The sequence below is a fragment of the Ictalurus furcatus genome, chromosome 2 (assembly GCF_023375685.1).
Source record: "Ictalurus furcatus strain D&B chromosome 2, Billie_1.0, whole genome shotgun sequence".
NCBI classification, from domain to species: domain Eukaryota; kingdom Metazoa; phylum Chordata; class Actinopteri; order Siluriformes; family Ictaluridae; genus Ictalurus; species Ictalurus furcatus.
Window position 1 is genome coordinate 969,405 of NC_071256.1, and position 20,431 is coordinate 989,835.

The 20,431-nt window shown below is 38.7% G+C and overlaps 2 protein-coding genes across 5 annotated transcripts in view; both read right to left on the reverse strand.

Annotated features, from left to right (window-relative positions):
• Positions 1-162: 162 nt before the first annotated feature.
• Positions 163-10,538, reverse strand: themis (thymocyte selection associated). The gene is made up of 6 exons (XM_053641899.1): positions 10,153-10,538; positions 8,771-8,908; positions 7,427-7,894; positions 4,343-5,382; positions 2,178-2,271; positions 163-1,204 (listed from the first exon to the last, which is right to left on the reverse strand). Exons 1-6 carry the CDS (start codon positions 10,241-10,243, stop codon positions 1,032-1,034), a joined length of 2,004 nt encoding a protein of 667 aa, XP_053497874.1. The 5' UTR covers positions 10,244-10,538; the 3' UTR covers positions 163-1,031.
• Positions 10,539-13,444: 2,906 nt separating this feature from the next.
• ptprk (protein tyrosine phosphatase receptor type K) overlaps positions 13,445-20,431 on the reverse strand; it is a 38,149-nt gene continuing 31,162 nt past the window's right edge. For all 4 annotated transcript variants that reach the window (XM_053641863.1, XM_053641872.1, XM_053641878.1 and 1 more), the window contains 9 exons: positions 20,246-20,400; positions 19,467-19,602; positions 19,208-19,357; positions 18,939-19,112; positions 18,009-18,140; positions 17,733-17,858; positions 17,346-17,509; positions 15,834-15,969; positions 13,445-15,030 (listed from right to left, as the gene is read on the reverse strand). In XM_053641863.1, coding sequence (XP_053497838.1) covers positions 14,977-15,030; positions 15,834-15,969; positions 17,346-17,509; positions 17,733-17,858; positions 18,009-18,140; positions 18,939-19,112; positions 19,208-19,357; positions 19,467-19,602; positions 20,246-20,400 — 1,227 coding nt within the window. In that variant the 3' untranslated portion in view covers positions 13,445-14,976. The remainder of the gene's footprint in view (positions 15,031-15,833; positions 15,970-17,345; positions 17,510-17,732; positions 17,859-18,008; positions 18,141-18,938; positions 19,113-19,207; positions 19,358-19,466; positions 19,603-20,245; positions 20,401-20,431) is intronic.

Here is a 20,431-nt window from a genome sequence, read left to right on the forward strand (position 1 = left end):
TTGGTCAGTTCCTTCCCCTTTTGCCTGTTCTCTTTGTTTTGATTTGTTCTGTTCTTTTTGATCTGGTCAGTTCCCTCTGATCTGGTCTATTTGATAAGGTCAGTTCTTTTCTCTTTGATCTGGTCAGTTCCTTTTGATTTGGTCAGTTCCCCTTTATCCATACTCTCTTATATGTTTTGTTCTTATTTTGCTCATTCTCTTTGATCTGATCAGTTTGATTTGGTCACTTTGATCTGTTTCTTTGACATGTTTTGTTCTGATTTATTTGTTCTGACTGGTCTGTTCTTTTCTCTTTTATATGATTGGTTTTCTTTGATCTGTTCCAAAAACAATAAAAAATGCTTCTAAAATAATGTCTGTTTGTCGATCCATCCTTCAAAATCTAATCTAATGTTGTACTGAATGTTTGTTTGCTAGGGAATCTGAGGGAGATGTCTGTGTGAGGGGAGCGCATGAAGGAACGATAAAAAAAATAAGATTTGCGCGCCCTCTAGTGGCTGTTTCTTAGACGTGAAAGGCAAAATAGTTATTTTTCACGTTTAAATGCATCATTAGGCCATCGTTCACACTTAAAACATTATATCTTATTATATTTATTCCACAAATTGTACACAAGTTCAAAATTAGCATCAAAAAATGATGCTACAAGCTCATTTAAAAAAAAAAAAAAAGAAAAAAAATCCATTGACATCATACTTGTTTTCCCACATGTGTGCTGGGGTGAATGAAAAATTAAATAGCAAATCATTTTAGAGCTCTCAATACATTCTTTTTTTTTTTTTTAATTTTACCGGCATAGTGTATTTGCATAATATGCTAATTCAAGGTCACACCTGCTAGCATGCTAATACCGTGTTAAAATGATCATAATTGATCATCACTATGACATTATCCTCTTAAAAGCATAAAATGTGAACTGCTTTTCGAGATGAGAGTGAACGGGTCTCTGTATACAACATGCTAATACTGTACATGCTAACATGAAAATCTCCAGGTAGGTTTCTTATCAGTATAGTGTAATTATATCACAACTATATCATGTTGCTCGGTTTAGCTTTAGCAGAAATGCTAACAGACTGTTCACTGAACTGCCTCCTGATGTTCTCGAGTTCATCTTCATCGATGTATTCATAATCATGAGTGTCGTCATCGTCCGCTTTAACTTTTACACACACATCCTCCAGACTGCGGCCTCTGCTGACAGCTAGAGGTGGGAACACACACACACACACACACACACACAATGAATGGGAGAAATATGTGCTAATCAAAAGATGCTAGGTGAGCCTTACAAATGTTTATTCACTAACTATTAACACACACGACAATAAGTACATTTGCTGTTTGAGGTTAAATATTAACATTTCTTTTTTTTGGCATTGTCTTCACGTTTTCACGTAACACAGTTCCCATCATGCATTGCTATACAGGTTGGTTAGTTGGTCCCTCGGGTCAGGTTGCTTTCTCAGCACAAGCCACTGCGAAGAAACAGTCTTTATTAACTTACCTCATTAGGGCTGTAGCTATAAAACACTAGTAGAGCTCAGATAATGCCACTACTCCTAACCTAATACTACTACTACTACTACTACTACTACTACTACTACTACTAATAAATATTTTTTTTATCCTTAATTTACTGACCTACATTATTGGAGCTGCGTGACTACAGGAGTGCCCTGGACCTGCTGTACCTGAGCTCCCAGGTATCTGTACGACACCTGACGTTGAGACTAAAACCCAAGATTTATGGTGCGATACGTTCAGGCTTTGACTCTGTTCTACGTCAGCTACGACAGTACGCAAAGTCATTTTCTACATCCTTCAGTAACACACCACTTTATTACTGTGAAGGTACTTCATATTGCTCATGGCCTTGCCGTCACAAGCAACTGAATCAACCAAATGGCTAAATACGCTACTGTAAACAATCCACTTCTTTCATCGTCCTCAGGTTCCTCCGTTAAGGAAGGGACGGGCTGATGTCCTTTATAAGCTTCTGTCAGCGTGTCATTCGACATCTTGCTACGGATGAATGACTAACGACACCCCTAATTAGCACAAAGCGTCATGTAGGAAACGGGTCGATTCAGTGCTTAAAATGTTATGCATGTGAAACATTCAAACGTTGTTTGGAGTCGAAACGCATCCTTCGTGATCATGTCTGACGTCTGTACCTTTCTGTAAAGTGGTTCTGGGTAACGTAGCAGGAACAGCGGTTTTCTCCATTTCCGTCGTAGTGCAGTCTGTGGAACTTTCTCGGCTGACATTCTGATGCGACAGAAAACCACGCGAGAGGTCAGAATCCAAACAGATGTTACAGATGCTCGTGGAGAAAAAAACAGCACCTTAAAAGCAAGTTACTAGTACTATTCAAATTAAATATTTATCTTAGTTAAATGTAAACGTTAAGTAATTTACTTCATATTTGAACCTGTTTTGACAGAAACACTCAAGAACATCTCATTTAAATGCAAGTAAAAAATTCAAACAGTTTGTAAAAAGAAAGAAAGAAAGAAAGCCCACCATTTTATTAAAATGAAATTGTGAATTATTTTGTTTGTTTTAAGCATGAAAGAAACTCTAAACTAAGCTATATACCGTTTTCTTATCTAACTAATATCTAAAAGCATGAACAAGGAGAGGAAAAAAGTAGTAATAAATGTCGCTTCCGGTGGATATTGTGATGATAGAGAGAGAGAATAAATCTGTATCATTAGTGTAACTTTATTACACTGTAGTGCAGCACCGTCACGCGCCGCTAGATGGCAGCAAAAAGCTAATTAAACAAAAGATTTTCTGAAACCCTGATTTGAAAGTTTCAGGAATGAAAAATATTGAGGAGATAAATAGATGTCGGTGTTTTTAAAGCCTGAAAACGATCAGGAAGACTGAGAGAAAGTTTTGCAAAAAGCGAAATTAAAACTCACCTTAAAATATTTTGTATGGTTCTTTGTTTCCCAATAAGGATGTGCAAACTTTTACATTATCATGAGCGTGTGTTTGTTGTGTCTTTTAAAGTTTAAAGCAATAATGTCAGTGAACTCGTGATTGGCTACTTACAGCCACTTGGCGTGACGTCACTGCTTGGCCTATAATTGCTTCTTAATGGACGAGTGCGATTAATTAACTGTGTTCAACCGCGTGAGCGCTTTACTTCCGCCTTTTAGACGTAAACAAACAAAGGCAAAATAGATTAACTTTATATATATGAAAAAATATAGAATATTGCGTGTATTTTGTGTGAATATGGAACTTTAAAGGTAGTTAGTAGAGTTTTTTCCCCCCCTGAATTTCTACAGAGCTTTGATTATTTGGGAAACGCGTATTATATCCAATAGGACGGGTCAAATCTGATCACGTGATTTAGAAGTCACTAATTGGGCCCAACGCCGCGGCTTTGTTTTGTTCGGAGCAGAACTTTTATTTACAAAAGCAAAACTAAAGCTAATGAAGAGCTCAGTGAGAAACGTTATGACTTTTACTCTCCACTTAGCCGGAGTTGGAATTAAACATCAGCATGGAGCAGTTTTCTGAAAGAAAAACCAACAAGTGAGTGAGTAAGTTGCTGCTAAAGTTTGTGCTTTGCTGTGCCAGTGTTGATGTAAACAGCATTATTTACCTTTTTGCAGTCCTAAGCTAAAGTTTTGTCATTTTAATCATCAATCATGATATTCTCTTAAGATTTGTGTCTTCAGCTTTACATATTTTACACCAAGTTTCAAAAAGTATTGACGTTGGAAGATTTATTATTAATAATAATTATTATTGGACAGTCCTTTTTGTTTGTTTTTTTGTTTTTTACTATTTGATATTTAGAAATGATCAATTTGTATATCATGCAATTTTAAAGTTAAAGAAAAATCTGGATGTGTGTATAAATAAATAATTTATCGATGAAAGGGTTCATTTTAATAGGATAATTCTTCATTTAAACAATTTTGATGCCGACTTTCTGTTTTAAAACACTACATCAACTACTTTATTGTTTATGATGAAGCCATTTTTTTCTGTCAACATTTAAGTTGTATAGTATTTCGTTTATATTTGAAGCCTTTGTGTGTATAATATTCATTATACATCATCAGATACATAAGATAAGATAAAATTTATCGATCCCACACTGGGGAAATTCCCTCATCACCAGTTTTTGTTTCTTGTTTCTACAGAGAGATGTTCTGCGTTTCTTTGTTTCCTGGCAAAACCAATAAAGGGATTGGTGGGGAGATAAAAATAAAAAGAGTAAGTTAGGTTTAAATAAAAAAAAAAAAGAAATAGGCCAGAAACAGGTCACTAGCTTATTTATTTATACAATATCTAATAAATCGTTGGTATTAATTACCTTTGGTGAGCCGGTGGTGGACGTTTCTGGTTTTGCTTGTTGTGTCTTGACCGGTCGCTCTGGAGGTCGTCTGGGTGTTTTCGGAGGTCGTGGTGGGGGCGTTACCGTGGCTACAGCGTACCTCCTCATGGTGTAATAACATTTCTCAGAAATCTCTTCGACAAATGAGTTGACGCTACATAAAGGTTCCCCATCGTTCCATCTTTTATCCATGTGAAGGGTCATGTGAGTGCGATTCACTGCGATCTCCCACCAGCTTGAGAGGTCAGTGGTGGAGATGAGCAAGTACGGGTCAACGATTTCTTCCTCGATGCGCAGGCCTGGAACTCCGGCTAAAATGTCCTCCTTTAATGAAAGATCACGAACAGAAACCTTGACATTGAACGGCATAGGGAACCAACGGCAAATCTCTGAAATGGAATACTGTCGTTTATCGTGGATGACTTCCATAAATCCGCCGTCTAAAAACATTGGGAGGCGCACAGCCTCGTGGGACTTCCCTTTAATCTTCAAGCACGTCAGGGAATCCATCTTATCTCCAATTTCATCATGTTTGGGTTCTTTTTTCTTCACTTGAAACTCATCCCCCACAAGAACGGATGCCAAACCATCATAAATGGAATCAAAACCCCTAGTCGCCACAACGTGGAGTTTTTCAGTGTCACTTTGTGCTCGTTTGAGGTCGTACGCCGTCGGAAACTCACGAGGTCGCCGCTTTAAACGCCCGTTGTAGCTTGTCGGAATCAGGAAGTGTCTCGGCGATTCTTGCCGGATTTCCGTGGCGAGGATTCGCTTGGCTTTGTAAGCACTGTGGACGATAATTTGTGCGCAATCTAACAGGGATGCCAACTCTTCTGGCATGTTACCTTCAAGTACACGTCTTTCAATCACTTCAGCCACAAAGGGGAAGATCTCGCAAGGTTTTTGGAACACGTCCTGAAGGGAAAGTGGCTGGATGAAAGCGCTTGTGTCAAACTGATCCGTCACATCCATGACTTCCACATCTAGGTTGGATGGAATGACGACTACATTCTTCCCAACTGTGGAAGAAAAGAGAACAAAAGATATTAGATGTAGAGAATGTACATTGGGTAACATTTAAAGGTGGTATTTAAAATGATTTTACTATAAAATGTAAAGAGGTGTGCTGGGTCAGTGGAACTAAATATCGTTTAAAGTGTTCTTTCTGAAGGAATAATGGTTTACCTCAGGATTTAGACCTTATCACAGTACTTCTACAGCACCGAATATTGTTCTTTAACCAGGGTTGTGTCTCATCGCTTGTATCCCTTGATCTCACTGCAGCTTATGATAACCGTAGATCACAATATTCTTCCAGGTAGACTGGAAGATGTGTCTGTCTGATTAGTCTATCAGTCTGTACATTTTAATGGTGAGTTTTATGTGTACAAAAGTAAAGTTTGGTTTTCCATAAGGCTCTGTTTTAGGACCACTACTGTGTCCTTGTATACGCTGCCACCAGGTACAGTTGAAGACACTCAACTGTGTGTATTAAACAAATGATGGAGCATTTTTAATAAGTTTGAGGAGTATATCAAGAACAAAACCTGGACGCTGAGTGACTTTTGCTTTACCTTGGGCCACTAGAAGTACACTCTTGTTGCATGTTAGCTCTCTTTGGAGTATAGCGGTGCAGCTTCTTCTCCATTATACACCATTCAACTAAAAATCCAGATCCAATCCATGATCTCATTTGACACTGATCTAAATAACATTACTAGGACTAATATTACTCCTACCTCAGGAACATTAGTAGGCTAATTAATATACAGGTGATATACCTTTAGATTTGACTATTGCAATGCCTTGCTGTCTCTCTGTAAAATTTCCAGCTGATTCCAAAATTCTGCTTCTCACACGTAAAGCTTTAAATTGTTAATCTACATAACCTGTGAACCTTTGGTCGATTATCTGCACCGCTGCTTTGATACAGTTCTTCATTAGTACCTACAGTAATTGAAGTAGCTTTTTCTTTGTTATGGAACAACTTTCAGGACACGAATGCAGTCTCAATCTTTAAGTCTAGGCTACAACCTGATTTGTTTAGCCATTAGCAAAATGCTTGGCTAATCTTCTAGATACAGCTGCAGATCTAAGAGTTCATGGATATCGTGAGTTATGGTAAACTGGTATGTTGGCTGCTATGTCCCATGGGGGAAGGGGGATCCGTTCTTCGAGTAACATTTTAGTTATGGTGTTAGACTTTCCAGTCTATCTCTATCCTCCTGTCTGAAGTGAGGTCAACACAGTTGTCCTTCTGATCATCCTCTGAACTTCCTGATTTATCTTGAAGCTCTGCTTCTTCATGTTCAAGTCATTTCCACACAACTCGCCTTTCTGCTTCTGTAAATAATCTCACCTGGATGCTTCTCCAACAGTCATTGACTTCCTAAAAAACCTGCTGTCATGATAACCTTGTCTTATGCTACGCTCTGTATATACTCCGCACAGTCAGTGCTGTTCATTCGGATGTTCTCAACTATCCGAGTACTTGTAGAGCTTAATATCAGAATCCCCCCCATCCAGAATTGACCAGAAAAGTCAAGATGTCTTCCTTATGCCAGTTTAAGGAGTCGGTGGTCCTTGAAACAATTACCTCTGGTTTGCTCATTAGAGGAGTGTGTCTAACCCCTAGACAACAGCTTTTATCCAAAGGGAATTCTAATTTAGACAGGATACAACTGAGCAGTTGATGGATAAGGGCCTCACTTCCCAACAGTGGTCTCTTGGCGGAGACTAGATTACAGGTTTCCAACCATGGTCCTGGAGTACCCCCTGTCCTGCATATTTAAGTGTTTTCTCTACTCCCAACACACCTGATTCAACTCATCAGCTAATAACAGTCCTGAGTTGAAGTGGGTGTGTTAAAGCTGGTTAACACGGTTACTTCAGGACCAGGGTTGTGAACACGTTGTTTCTAGGTTTGTGAACCCCTAGAAAATGTCTGCTGTTAAAAGTGCTAGACAAATAAAATGTGTACCCAACAGTGTCCATTACACATCAGTGGTTCCAAGCCCTGGATATGCTACTACACAGCATTCAAATGAGAAGCTTGTTACTTACCCGACATTACAGCTTGTAACTCGTACACAGGAGTTAACGTCAACTCTCCGCACACGTTTTCTAACAAATTGGAAAACAGCAAATCCTTCACAGGCAGGTCTTTTACTACAGTCACGACTCTCTTCCTCCCGTTAGGGATTTTCCACTTGGCGAGCTCTTGGAGTGTGTAAAACTGATCATCCTCACACTCCATGAAATTCCCTTGCTGCGAGAGGTCGAGAGTGAAGCAGAACTTTGACTCTCGGTGAAGAACCTCGCATACAACGTGGCCTTCACCACCGTCCAGGTCATGAATAACGGAGGTAATTCGGAAGATCTCTCGCTTCTTCAGCGAGCCTTGTGGGAGAGCAATTTTAGCCGAGGACAGGAACGCCGGCTGGCCGAGTACATGAGATCCGATCTTCAGCGAGTGCACGATTTCTCTGACGCTCAGATAAGGCTCAGTGTCGGCTACAATCCTGAAGAGACCTTTTACACAAACAATACAACATTTTGAGATGGATAATCAACAAAATATGAAAATTCTTATTATTTCCACGCATGGAGTAAATATAATGGTATAAATAATAAGCTTCATTTATTCAACACATTCCAAAGCCCAAGTACATCACATGTCTGATACTTCATTGGTTTCCTCATTCCTTGTGGGATCATTGTGTCCTGTCCTCTTTATAGGAACGAATCATGAAAAATGAGATGATACAATATCTCCTTCACCCCAAACATAGTCTATTATCTTATCTATGTTTGGTGTTTAGCTTTCCTGAATGATTTCACCTTCGAACGTTGGGAGGCGGAGCCTAACGAGTGGAGTAATAGCAACTTGTGCTGAGGAAAAAAGCCAGTACGTTCTTGTTGTTGTTCAGGATGGCTTTCCCTGTAACATTAAATAAATATATCAATATTATAAAACCTTATGTTGCTTAAACTTGTGCTTGTTTGAAAGCAATGCTAAAATGGCTCAAAGTTAAAGAGTCGGGGAAAATGGCTTTCTCACAGCCTAAACTAGAAATTGTTTACCAACAGTAAAAATCATTCAGAAATGGAAAGACACAAGGAAAGAGTGGAAGAAAAAAAAAAACTTACACATGGAATAAAATAATTACAGACTTACACTGGGATTCTGAAAAATTGAGTAAACGTCCACGTTGAAATGTAATTTATTTCACCATTAATAATGTAAAAAAGTCAAAAAATGACAGTATTGTTACTTATGATGATGAACGAACATCAGCGAATCCAAACCCTGCGTCACCTGGCATAATTTTGATGTAAAGGGTGTGCAAACTTTTGCACTCAACTTCACTCCTACTCTTTCACACATACATTCAGCTCTCTTCCTACCTGGATAATCTAAAGGCAGGATGATGTCTGTCCCGTCTGAAGTGTGTACGATGAATCTGGTGATGGTGATATCGATGATCTTCATCAGATCTCCAGTCGAGAGACAACACGTTCTCCCAAAGAGCTCGTACACGGAACCTGAACCAAAAGCAGCAACACGACAGCTTTGATTGCTGTTACGTTTCTAAAACGCAGTGTTCATATTAATGGGTTCACGAACAAAGCTTTCCTTCTCGCCATTACGTTATAATGTGACTACAGTTTTTTTTTTTATAGATATTGTGTGTGTGTGTGTGTATATATAATTTTAAACTTAATTATATATTCAGTGTGTCTCATATGTAAAATGTTACAAATATGGCAGTAAGGTGCTTAAATAATAGTGATACTTTGTCACTTTTAGGAGGAAACAACATCCATTAACTTTAAGAAGACTAATTTATTTAAACATGTTAAACATTGATTTATTAATTGAACATTAATTATCTATGAGTAAAAAAAAAAAATCCACAAAGAGTAATACGGAGAAAATATTTCAACTAATAAGTTTGTTAACTGGCAAAATGAATAATTAAAAAGTCTGAATAGAGGGTGCCAATATTTATACATACAGTTTAGGAACTTGCTTTAATTTTAATCTACATGAGTTTACTTTCGGTTATGAATTTTTAGTCACTAATGATATTTGTTTTGTTTTTTTTCTTTCTTCATTTAGGCAAACGCCAATGATTTGTAGATGTTAATCCACTTTGTTACTTTAACTTTACTGATCGTTTATTAAAGATGGAAAAATGCTTAACTAAAAGCTCAAATTGAGTTGAATTTAGCTGAAATGAAATGTAAATGAGCGTTACACAAAACATTTACACTGGGGTTTTCTATTTTAATCAGTCATTTTTGTTCTGATTCCTAGCTCGAAACCATTATGGTATATTACTGATCTGATGAACTTAAGAACAAAGCATGTGCGAGAACTATAAGTTTCTTACAGTTTACTTGTAAAAAGCTACTTAAATAATTAAACCAGAGAAAATAAGCAGTTAATTATTCTCAATACCAAATCTTCTGTGTTTTATTTAAGTATGTTGACCATAAAATAAGGAACAAATTACACTTTTTTTTTTTTATACAATATACAACATAGGTTGTTTTTAAATATATGTGCTTTATAAATAAATATTACATTTAATTTCTAACACAGGAGACAAATACAAACTGGAGAGAAAAGTGACCACAGATGTGAAATGTAGAGAAACAGGACTCAACAATTCTCCCTTTTTTTGTTTTGTTTAGTTTTTTGTTGTTAAAAGCACTGAAGTACATTTATTTAAGATTCAAACCCAGCTACATTTAGCGTATGACGTTATCAGCTTGTTTTGTACCTTGGCAGTAAATCCCAGACTGAATCTGCAGAATCCTGGGCAGCTTTTCAGGTTCCAGAGAGCGAGTGAACTCCGTTAGTGTCATCGCCATCCTCAGTACCTTTTAAAAACCCGTCGCAGAGTTGAGTTTTATAGTATTAAGGTGTCCATTGAAGTCCTTAATAAAAATAATGATAATGATAATAAAAAATAAAGTAAGGGGTTGAAAAGGCCGGCGCGATGGTGAAGGAGTGACCTTTGACCCCTTTTCGGCCAATTTAGAGCGCAGAGATGTCAAGCGAGAACAATAGAGTGTGAAATATTGCTCTCTGAGGACTAGAACAGGAAGTGAAGGATGTCGACCTCAGAGGAACGCGACACTCTGCAGCGCTGCAGCAGTGAAACCACACACGAGCTTTTATTCACTCGCTCTTTTCTTAAAAGAGGAAAAGTGCTGATGGAGGAAACATGAGAGGCTGTCAAAACTGGAGGTGTTAAAGACCTCCTTTAAGGAACATGTGCAAAATGTAAAGCTAATAATGTGTTTGGCACAAAGAAGGAGAGAATATTAATTATATTTAGTTTTATTTCATTTCTGTGGAGTTAGATTTACAGTTTTAAAGCGTGTTTATAGACAATCGAGAATATCCCCTTCAGAAGGGGGGGGGTGCAAACTTTTGAACTTTTGCTTATTATACTCTTAATGGTGAAAACGGTGTACGTATTACTGAAATATTCTGCTGCGTGATAAGGAAGTAAATAATATTTAATGTAATATATTAAAAAATGTGTTTTAAAATACTATAGAGATAATTATATATCAGAGTAAAAATAATACGGTGACGTTAGCGACAATATATTTAACGTATATTTAATAATAGCAAAATATCTTAAATATAATAACGTTCCTTTAAATTTTTTAAGAACGTTTATTTTTTTTTGTAACATAAGGAAGTGAATATTTATTGATATTTTAATATTTTACAAAAAAAGTAAAAAATATATCAAATAAAAAGAAGAATAATAATAATTATAATAAATGTAATGTTCATTTGAGGTTAAAATAAATGTGATGTAATATATTTTATAACGTTAAAATTGTACAATTCTAGTAGAATAAATATATTTAATATCATTAGTAATTTAAATTATATATATTTTTATTATTTTTAGAGTATAATAAGGAACAAAATACTACAAAATGCTGAGTAAATTATTTTTTCCATTATGGATATTTATTTATATATTGACGAATTGAGATATCGACTGCGTGACGAACGAGTCAGGTGTAACCAGTGTGTGTATTTTTATCTTTTAAAAGAAACTATATCGATAATTGTTTTATTGAGCTACAAGCATGCTGCTAATCTCAGAAAATAGAAAATAAACACCGGATACGACACAATATTTAAAAACTAGTTATCATGTATGTAATTATATAAATTCACCGTGCTCGACTGATTTTTCTTGTGATTTCTACATAAAGGTTTGTATACTTTTTAATATTGCCGTATTTCTGCCCAGCGAGTTTTAAGATGATATTTTCAGTCCTGTACGTCCCTCAGGCAGTTTCTTTATCGCGTTTTGATTCATTTATCAAACGAATCAAACCAAGCAGGAAATGAATCTAAAGAATCAGTTTCACTCTGCTGTGAATTTGACAGATTGATTTATTAGGTGTGAAAATGTAGTCGGAAAATAGGAAACTCAACTGATTGGATGTCATGACTTTAAAAATGAATAGCGAAGCTAGGTAGGTAGTCGACAGATGTTACTGCAGTGTAGCATTTCTGTTAAATAAACACATTCCACACGTAACTATTTCCATTCCCGTGTTACAGTACTTCCTTAATTCCTAATTTTGTGTATGTTTAATTCAATATAGTTTGGGTAATATTTAAATGAAGAGATGAAAAGCTGGACATTTTCAAATAAACCGTACAGTTGTATTTAGGGCCTGACGATGCAACAAAAATATCAGCCGTAACATTAAAACCACCTGCCTAATATCGTGTAGGTCCCCCTCCCCTTGTGCTGCCAAAACAGCTCTGAGGCATGCTGTATCTGGCCTTGAGACGTTAGCAGCAGATCCTTTAAGTCCTGTAAGTTGTGAGGTCGGGACTCCGTGGATAGGACTTGTTTGTCTGGAACGTCCCACAGACGCTCGATCGGATTGAGAACTGGGGAATTTGGAGTTCGAGTCAACACCTTGAACTCTTTGTCATGTTCCTCAAACCGTTCCTGAACAATGTTTGCAGTGTGGCCACTTCCATGAGGGAACACCGTTGCTATGAAGGTGTGTACTTGGTCTGGAACAGTGTTTAGGTAGGTGCTACGTGTCAAAGTAACATCCACATGAACGCCAGGACCCGAGGTTTCCCAGCAGCACATTGCGCAGAGCATCACACTGCCTCCACCAGCTCACCTTCTTCCCATAGTGCATCCTAGTGCCATCTCTTCTCTAGGTAAGAGACGCTCACACACCCGGCCTCCACATGTTGTAAAAGAAAACCTGATTCATCAGACCAGACCACCTTCTTCCATTGCTCCATGGTCCAGTTCTGATGCCCACGTACCCATTGTAGGAGATTTCCAAGGTGTACAGGGGGTCAGCATGGACACTCTGACCGCTCTGCAGCTACACGGAACCCGTACGCAGCAAACTGTGATGTAGTGTGTGTTCTGACTCCTTTCTATCAGAACCAGCATGAACTTTTTCATCAGTTTGTGCTAATTCTAACCAGATGTGCTAGCCTTTGGACATGACCCTGTTGCCAATTCACTGGTTGTGAAATCCCCACAAGACCTGCCGGTTTGGAGAAGCTCTGACCCAGTCGTCTAGCCGTCACAATTTGGTTCTTGCCAAAGTCACTCAGATCCTTAAGCTTGCCCATTTTTCCTGCTTCCAACACGTCAACTTCGAGAACTGACTGTGCACCTGCCGATTATATCCTGTCCCTCGAGAGGTGCCATTGCAACCAGACACTCACTATTATTAACTTCATCTGGCAGTGGTTTTAATGTTCTGGCTGATGTGTGTGTATATGCACTAACAATTTCCCATGGTCTACAAAAATGGAACACTGATAGGAGAAAAATAAATTAAATATTTAAAAAATTGTACATCTTACAATTTTGACGATTAATTACGAAATTAACATGAAATTATCCGCTTCATCACTTTGTAACCGTTTTAACGTTATCCATGCTAGCTCAAAAGTGTACCGTGACCTAACGAGATATCATTTATCATGATCTTATCACCCAGCACTAATAGTATTGAGGGATAATAAAAAAAGACAAACACTTTGCACATTATCTCATTTTTTTATTAAAAGGATTTTCACTAGTTTCATTACAGCCATTAAGCCAACAACTACAGACAGAACAAAGATGATGCGTGACGAGATGACGCGATTGATCGTTTTTGTTTTTTTTCTTCCTTTTAATTCTCCCTGGCCACGTAAAAGTCCAACATGGTGGCGTCTGGCTGAGGTTTCCTTCCTTTACACACACTGGCGTTAAACACTGTGGATATTTAGTGTAAAACACTCGTACGTTAGCAATCGAGTTCTCCGCAAAAGTCTGTAAAATAAAGTTCTTCTCCTCGATATCGCTTCAGTAAAAGATACAGTTCACAATCATGTGTACACAAAAATGCAGGTAAAAATTTGAAAAGGTAAAGAAACAAATGATAAAAAAAAAAAAAATTGTTTTTTTTTTTACAAAATTAACTGTAACATTAGGCATGTGAGGATAAATTATTTACCGTTTTATTACTAAACCACAAGGAATTATGGGATAATTACCTTTAACTGATTAGAGAGTTTCATTTTAACTGATTTGAATTTTGTCAAAGTTAATTTTTTAAAAAGCTTTAAGTTAAGTATAGTTGCACAATCTTAAATAAAAAAAAAAAGATTGCTCACGAATTTATCCATTTTTAAAAATATACATTTGGGCCAAGCAGCAGAATCTAATTAGATTAAATCCAAAATTCGATGTACAACTTCAAAATAAAGCATAAAAATGCCAAATTAACAAAATCCAAATGGCAGTAATTTACCTTTTATAAATGGATGTAAACAGCATTTTAATAAGCAATTACTACCGCAGAATATCACTCAGCAGATTTATCATCACATGCCTACAGTCTAAATAACACTAGTGAAATAATTATGATGATGATAGAAAAAAATTCACAATAAAATGTTTACAAGGTAAACAGGCAGGAATGACGATTGTTTTGAGCCTTCAGGGGGAAAAAAATAAATACAAAGAATGTGCTTTATAGACATATTTACACTCGTCTTTGGCTTACGATTATAATTCTGCTACAAAAACGATAAAAATAAAGACAATAATAATCCATAAGCCAGCCATTAGTGCACAATACAAAGCCAATGTCACACGCTGCATTTGAGATTTTACTCTTCTTTTTTTTTTTTTTTAACACAACGATGGATATCATATACGTATACATCAGATATAATCATATACATGGTTCATCGACAGTAACAGTGAGAACGATGGAGAGAAATTAAACAAAAAAAAAGTTTTGCATGCAACAGATTGGCCTTTGTGTTTACCAAAAAAAAAGTTTAAAAATGTAAAATAAAAGTGTGAATAGTTCCATCACGTCCCACACTTTTTAGAAAGCGAGCTAGATAACACTGTTTGCTAAACAGTATGTACCACATTTATCGATATTTATCATTTCCATCCGCAGACTTCCCAACTTTTACACGTCAGACGAGCAGGAACGACAAACTTATGATGACGGGAAAGACGAGTGTGCGAGAAATTTGTTCTGGATGGACAGATGGCTCCTTCTTCACGTCTCCATTATGAGTTTTCGATGTACTCCAGCGCTACGTCATAACAGAACCGGTACTGCTCCTACACACACACACACACGTTAATAAACTACACATATTAAAGTTAAATTGTTACATAATACTTCTGATGTATAGTAATTAGTCCCCTCCGAAACTACTGGAACGGCAAGGTCCATTCATTGGTTTGTGCTTTAGATCAAAAGATGGAGAAAAGAGTTTAGGAATTGGTTCCTGGTATTAACATCTAGACAATTTTTTTGTACCAGAACACCTAATCTTTAGGTGAGCAAAAGTATAGGAACACACGTCTATGTAAACACCACTTAATATTTGGTTGCAATAACCGCATTAATCCTTTAAACAATCAGTTTAACAGGTGTTTCTTGCTGCCCAGGTGTGTCGCGTGGTTGAAGTTGTTTAACACGTCTAGATGTAAATACCAGGAAATGAAAGCTGCCATTCCGATATATCGTCTCGTATTCATAGGAGTTTACGCTTCGTTGCGGTTTCTTGGTAACACGACTAACTTTGAGAGGAAAAGAGAGAGACTGGTTATAGCTGCTATATTATCCAGTTCTATGTAACTAGAACTGAATGAAAAGTATGAAGTGTCTATCTTTTTTAAATAATTCGGGGCGTGTTCTAGGAAAATAATCATCTTCAGGGTGGTAACAGGGACTCTGCTTCATCACGCCATCCCGTCCTTCTCTAGCTAATCTCACTAGTTAAAGTCTGCTAGTAAACTATTTAATGTTCCAGAAACAATTTCACTAGGAAGCTGGCTAAACTATTGTCATGTGATCAATCTTGCTGCTTAAGCTCCACCCCTTATTACGACATGCTGGAGGTGTGTGTGTCTCTCACCGGTGTGTCCACCATGTTGGGTTTGCTGTTCCTCAGACTCTTCACAGCGTGAAACACGTCCACAACATTCTGCCTCTTGATCATCTCACACACGATAGTGATGGCCGAGAAAACACCGCTGCGACCCCCGCCATTCCTACAGGAGAGAGAGACAGGGGGGAGAGTGAGACTGTACACCTGCAGTTATCTAATCAGCCAATCATGTGGCAGCAGCACATATCATGCAGATACAGGTCAAGAGCTTCAGTTAATGTTCACATCAAACATCCGAATGAAGAAGTAGTCTGATCTCTGTAAACACAGTCCCCTGTGAAAGTATTGGAACAACAAGGCCAATTCACTGTTATATTGGAGACATTTGGGTTTAAGATCAAAATTTCAGCTTTAATTTCCTCATATTTACATCTCGACGTGTTAAACAACTTAGAACATGGCACCTTTTGTATCAGACCCAATTTTTAGGTGAGTAAAAGTATAGGAACAGAATCAAAGTAAATAACACTTTTAATATTTGGTTGTGTATCCTTTACTCGCAGTAACTCCATCAATCCTGTGACTCACTGACACCAAACTGCTGGTTTCTTCTCCAGGTTTTTCCTGCAGCTTCTTTCAGTAGTTGTTTGTTTCGGGGGGTTTCTCCTCTTCAGGAGGTGAGATGCTGATCAGTTGGGTGAAGGTCTGGTGATTGACTTGTCCAGTCTAAAACCTTCCACTTTTCCGCGTGTTGAGGTGGAAGTGTGTTTTGGATCGTTGTCTTGCTGCATGATGAAGTTCCTCCTGATTCATTTGGACGCAGTTTTCTCTAAATTGGCAACAAAATGTTCCTGTAAACTTCTGAATTCATTCTGCTGCTCCATCATGAGTTCATCAATAAAGATTAGTGAGAATGTTCCAGAAAGCCCAAGCCATGACACTACCTCCACCATGTTTCAGAGATGAGCTTGTATGTTTTCAATCATGAGCAGATCCTTTCTTTCTCCACACTTCGGTAGAGGTTCATCTTGATTCCAGAACCTCTCTGATTCTTACTGCTGATGAGTGGTTTGTATCTTGTGATATCTTCGCCCCTGCCCTGTGGAGGTGGTTGATGGTTCACCAGCGGTTTCTTTCTTTCTTTTTCAGGACATTTCAAATTGTTGTATTGGCTCTGAAAGCTTTAACCGCCTTTCTCCCAGAGACAGCTCTCTGGTCTTCATGTTGGTTTATCCTTTTTAACAACAAATGCAGTCTTCACAGGTGGAACCCAGCACTCAAACCAAGAGTAGATGTTCAGAGCTATTTATTGTTTAACAGGGCACACCTGGGCCGCAAGAAACATCCTATCAGTCCAATATTTTTGATCACTTGCTAAAATGGGTGGGTTCAAACAAAAGGTGTTCCAAGTTATTTAACACGTCTAGATTATTACGTCATTTCCGTAAATATGAGGAAATTCTGATTGATCTCAATCCCAAACTGTCTGTAAGCAGGTGTTCCTATAAAGGTGGACTGTGTGTGCGCGCTCGCACTCACAGGCAGTGTACGACCGTGCGCCCCTCTCCCTCCTCACACTCCTCCTGCCATTTGTCCACCTGCAGGATCAGCTTCAGGAACGAGCGCTTGGAGGCAGGGACTTCTCTAAGCCCCGCCCACCCCAGGTACTGGAAATGACGGACCATAAGGTAGCCCTCCTGTGGCTGAAACACACACGCAGCAGAATTATTCAGACATGTTTAATATGATCTGAGGTATGTATAATGCTATTATTGTTTAACATAATGATGTTATTACTGAATTTGGAGGGAGAAAGTCAGCCAATCAACAAATGTAATTAATTTGTTGATTGTGTGTGTATATATGTGTGTGTGTGTGTGTGTGTGTGTGTGTGTAAATGATTTATGTAATGAATTAATAACTCACTCGGGTCAGGTTACATATCCTGAAGAGGCGGCTGATGACATCACAGTCCATAGAGCAGGAAACTCTCTCCACCTGCACAGGGCCGTAACGCAGCATTCCCTCTTCAGGCCAGTACTGAGGACAGCCCTACACACACACACACATACAGAGATCAGCTACCACAGATCTGTTTCTGTGAAGCAACAAGATGATGTCATCAGACTGGACCGCTGACCTGTGTGTGGCGTGAGGGGGTGTGGGATGTGAGTAAGAGTGTGTGTGTGATGGGGTTCCCACCTGAGCGAGGTCGATCTCGTTCAGCATGACGACGGAGGTGCATCCGTAATCATACACCAACCTCCAGAAATCCTTTATCGTGTTGGGGAGAGGGTGCTGAGTGACGATGAACGCCGCCGGTTGCCTGTAGCTCTGTGTAACACACACACGGTGACTTAACAAAAACACAACACAGACATGTGTATGACTCAACACAAAGAAGGACTTTTTCACGTAAAGATGGCAAATGTGCATGAGCATGCAACAATGATGAAGAGCAGTCACACAGGACCAAAACACACATGTGCACACGAGTGTGTGTGTGCGTGAGTGAGCGTGTGCGTGCCGATGGAACGCGGACATGAAACAAATCCAGTCTGTGAAGCGGTTAGAGATAAAGACGGGACATTACCTGGTACGCTCCTGATGTCTGCGCCAGCGTTACAGGGAAGTGATTGGACAGTTTAATGGACTGGATCTGTGTTTGTGATTAGACACTGAGTCTGATTCTGACTGTGTGTTAAAATGTTTCCGTTACATTCATCAGAACAGGATGGGGAAATAAAAACGAGCTGGATTTGTCTCGAGCCTTTCGAGTATGATATGGGAGGAGGGGAAGAACAGAGTGAGGGATGGAGAGAGGGAAAAGTGATGAGGCAGAAGGAAACAGTAAGATGTTCATGGAAGCGTAGCGAGAGAACAGGAGGGTGTTGATGTAGAAATGCAGACAACTGGAGGGATAAAAAGAGAGATGGATGGAGATAGCGATGGTGCTTACATCCCTAAGTGCAGCACTGATGTAGCTGTAAAGATAGAGTAAGACGAGATGGATGGAGAGAGATAGAGATCCTCTTTACATCCATGAGTGCAGAGTTGATGGAGAGAGGGTGCTTACATCCCTGAGTGCAGAGTTGATGTAGGTGGAGAGACAGATAGAGAGAGGGTGCTTACGTCCATGAGTGCAGCGTTGATGTAGTTGCTGCTCTCTCCGTCGATGGTGATGAGGAAGGGCAGACAGCGGTCAGGCGGCAGGTTGGACATGAAGCGGTTCTTCTCGTGGTTCCGCGGCAGGAGAGCGATGCTGCAGTCCTCAGGCTGGGGCTGAGGGGTCACTGAGTTCAGCGTCTGATCACACACACACGTGTAAATTCAGCATCCATCATTTAGGTTGTTTTACTCTAATACACACAGTGTGACGTTTTCCAGACCGTGTGTGTTACCTGGAACTCGTCTTTCAGGTGGGAGGAGTTACTCTGTGAGTCGATGCGGATCATGTCGTAATACGCAGCTTTAAACTCGCACACCGGGATTGCGGTGTCTCCACACAGACACGCCTCCAAGATGGCGTCATGGATGAAGATGTACTGCTCCTGAGTGCCCCACACACACACACACACGTCAGACAGGTCTATGAACTGAATGTGAATTTGGAGACACACGTGTGTGTGTGTGTGTGTGTGTGTGTGTGTGTGTACACACCTCGGTCTGCACCATGTTGATGCGTCGTGACCGGAGCGCTTTAACACAGTTGTAAATGTCCACCACGCCCTCGCGCTCCGCCATGTCCAACATGATGTCAATCACAATGTAACATCCTGTTCGACCCGCCCCCGCACTGACAAACAGGAAGTGGAAAAAAAAAACATACTTTAAAAAAAAAAAAAGATTCAATATCAGTAGGGAATTTTCCAAAATGAATATATATATATATATATATATATATATATATATATATATATATATATATATATATATATATAGATAGATAGATAGATAGATAGATAGATAGATAGATATATAGATAGATATAGATCTAGTTTAAATTTATATGTATATTTAAATAAATAAATAAAATTCTTACTTTTATTTATTTCTAGTGGGGAAATGGTAATACTTGATTGTTTTGGTAAAGAAATGGAAGTACATTCGATCATAATCCTGATTATTTTTAAATTAAATTACTGTAAATATTTAAATTCGTTTAAAATTACGAAGCCTGAACCACACGAAATAAAACAAAAGACTGATCCACAGAAAGAAACCTGAACAACACACTATACTTTACTTTATCCTGGCAGTAGTGTGTGTGTGTGTGTGTGTGTGTGTCAAGCACAGGATGTGGGTTTATGTGCATTGCTATTCTGCAGCAGGAGCGCACACATACACACACACACAGAGAATATCTCTATCTCTCCAAGACACAATGTAGTGCAACAGGAAGTGCCCAAATAAAGAACCCCCAGTGTGTGTGTGTGTACCTGCAGTGCACTACGATGGGTCCTGCAGTCGGAGGGTTGGACATTTTGATGCGGCGGATGAAGGACAGCAGTCCCGTAGCGTGATACGGAACTCCGTGATCGGGCCAGCCAGTGAAGTGGAACTGCTTCACCTCGCGTACTTCATTAAAACCCCTCTGTAGGGAACGAGTGAGTATTACACACACA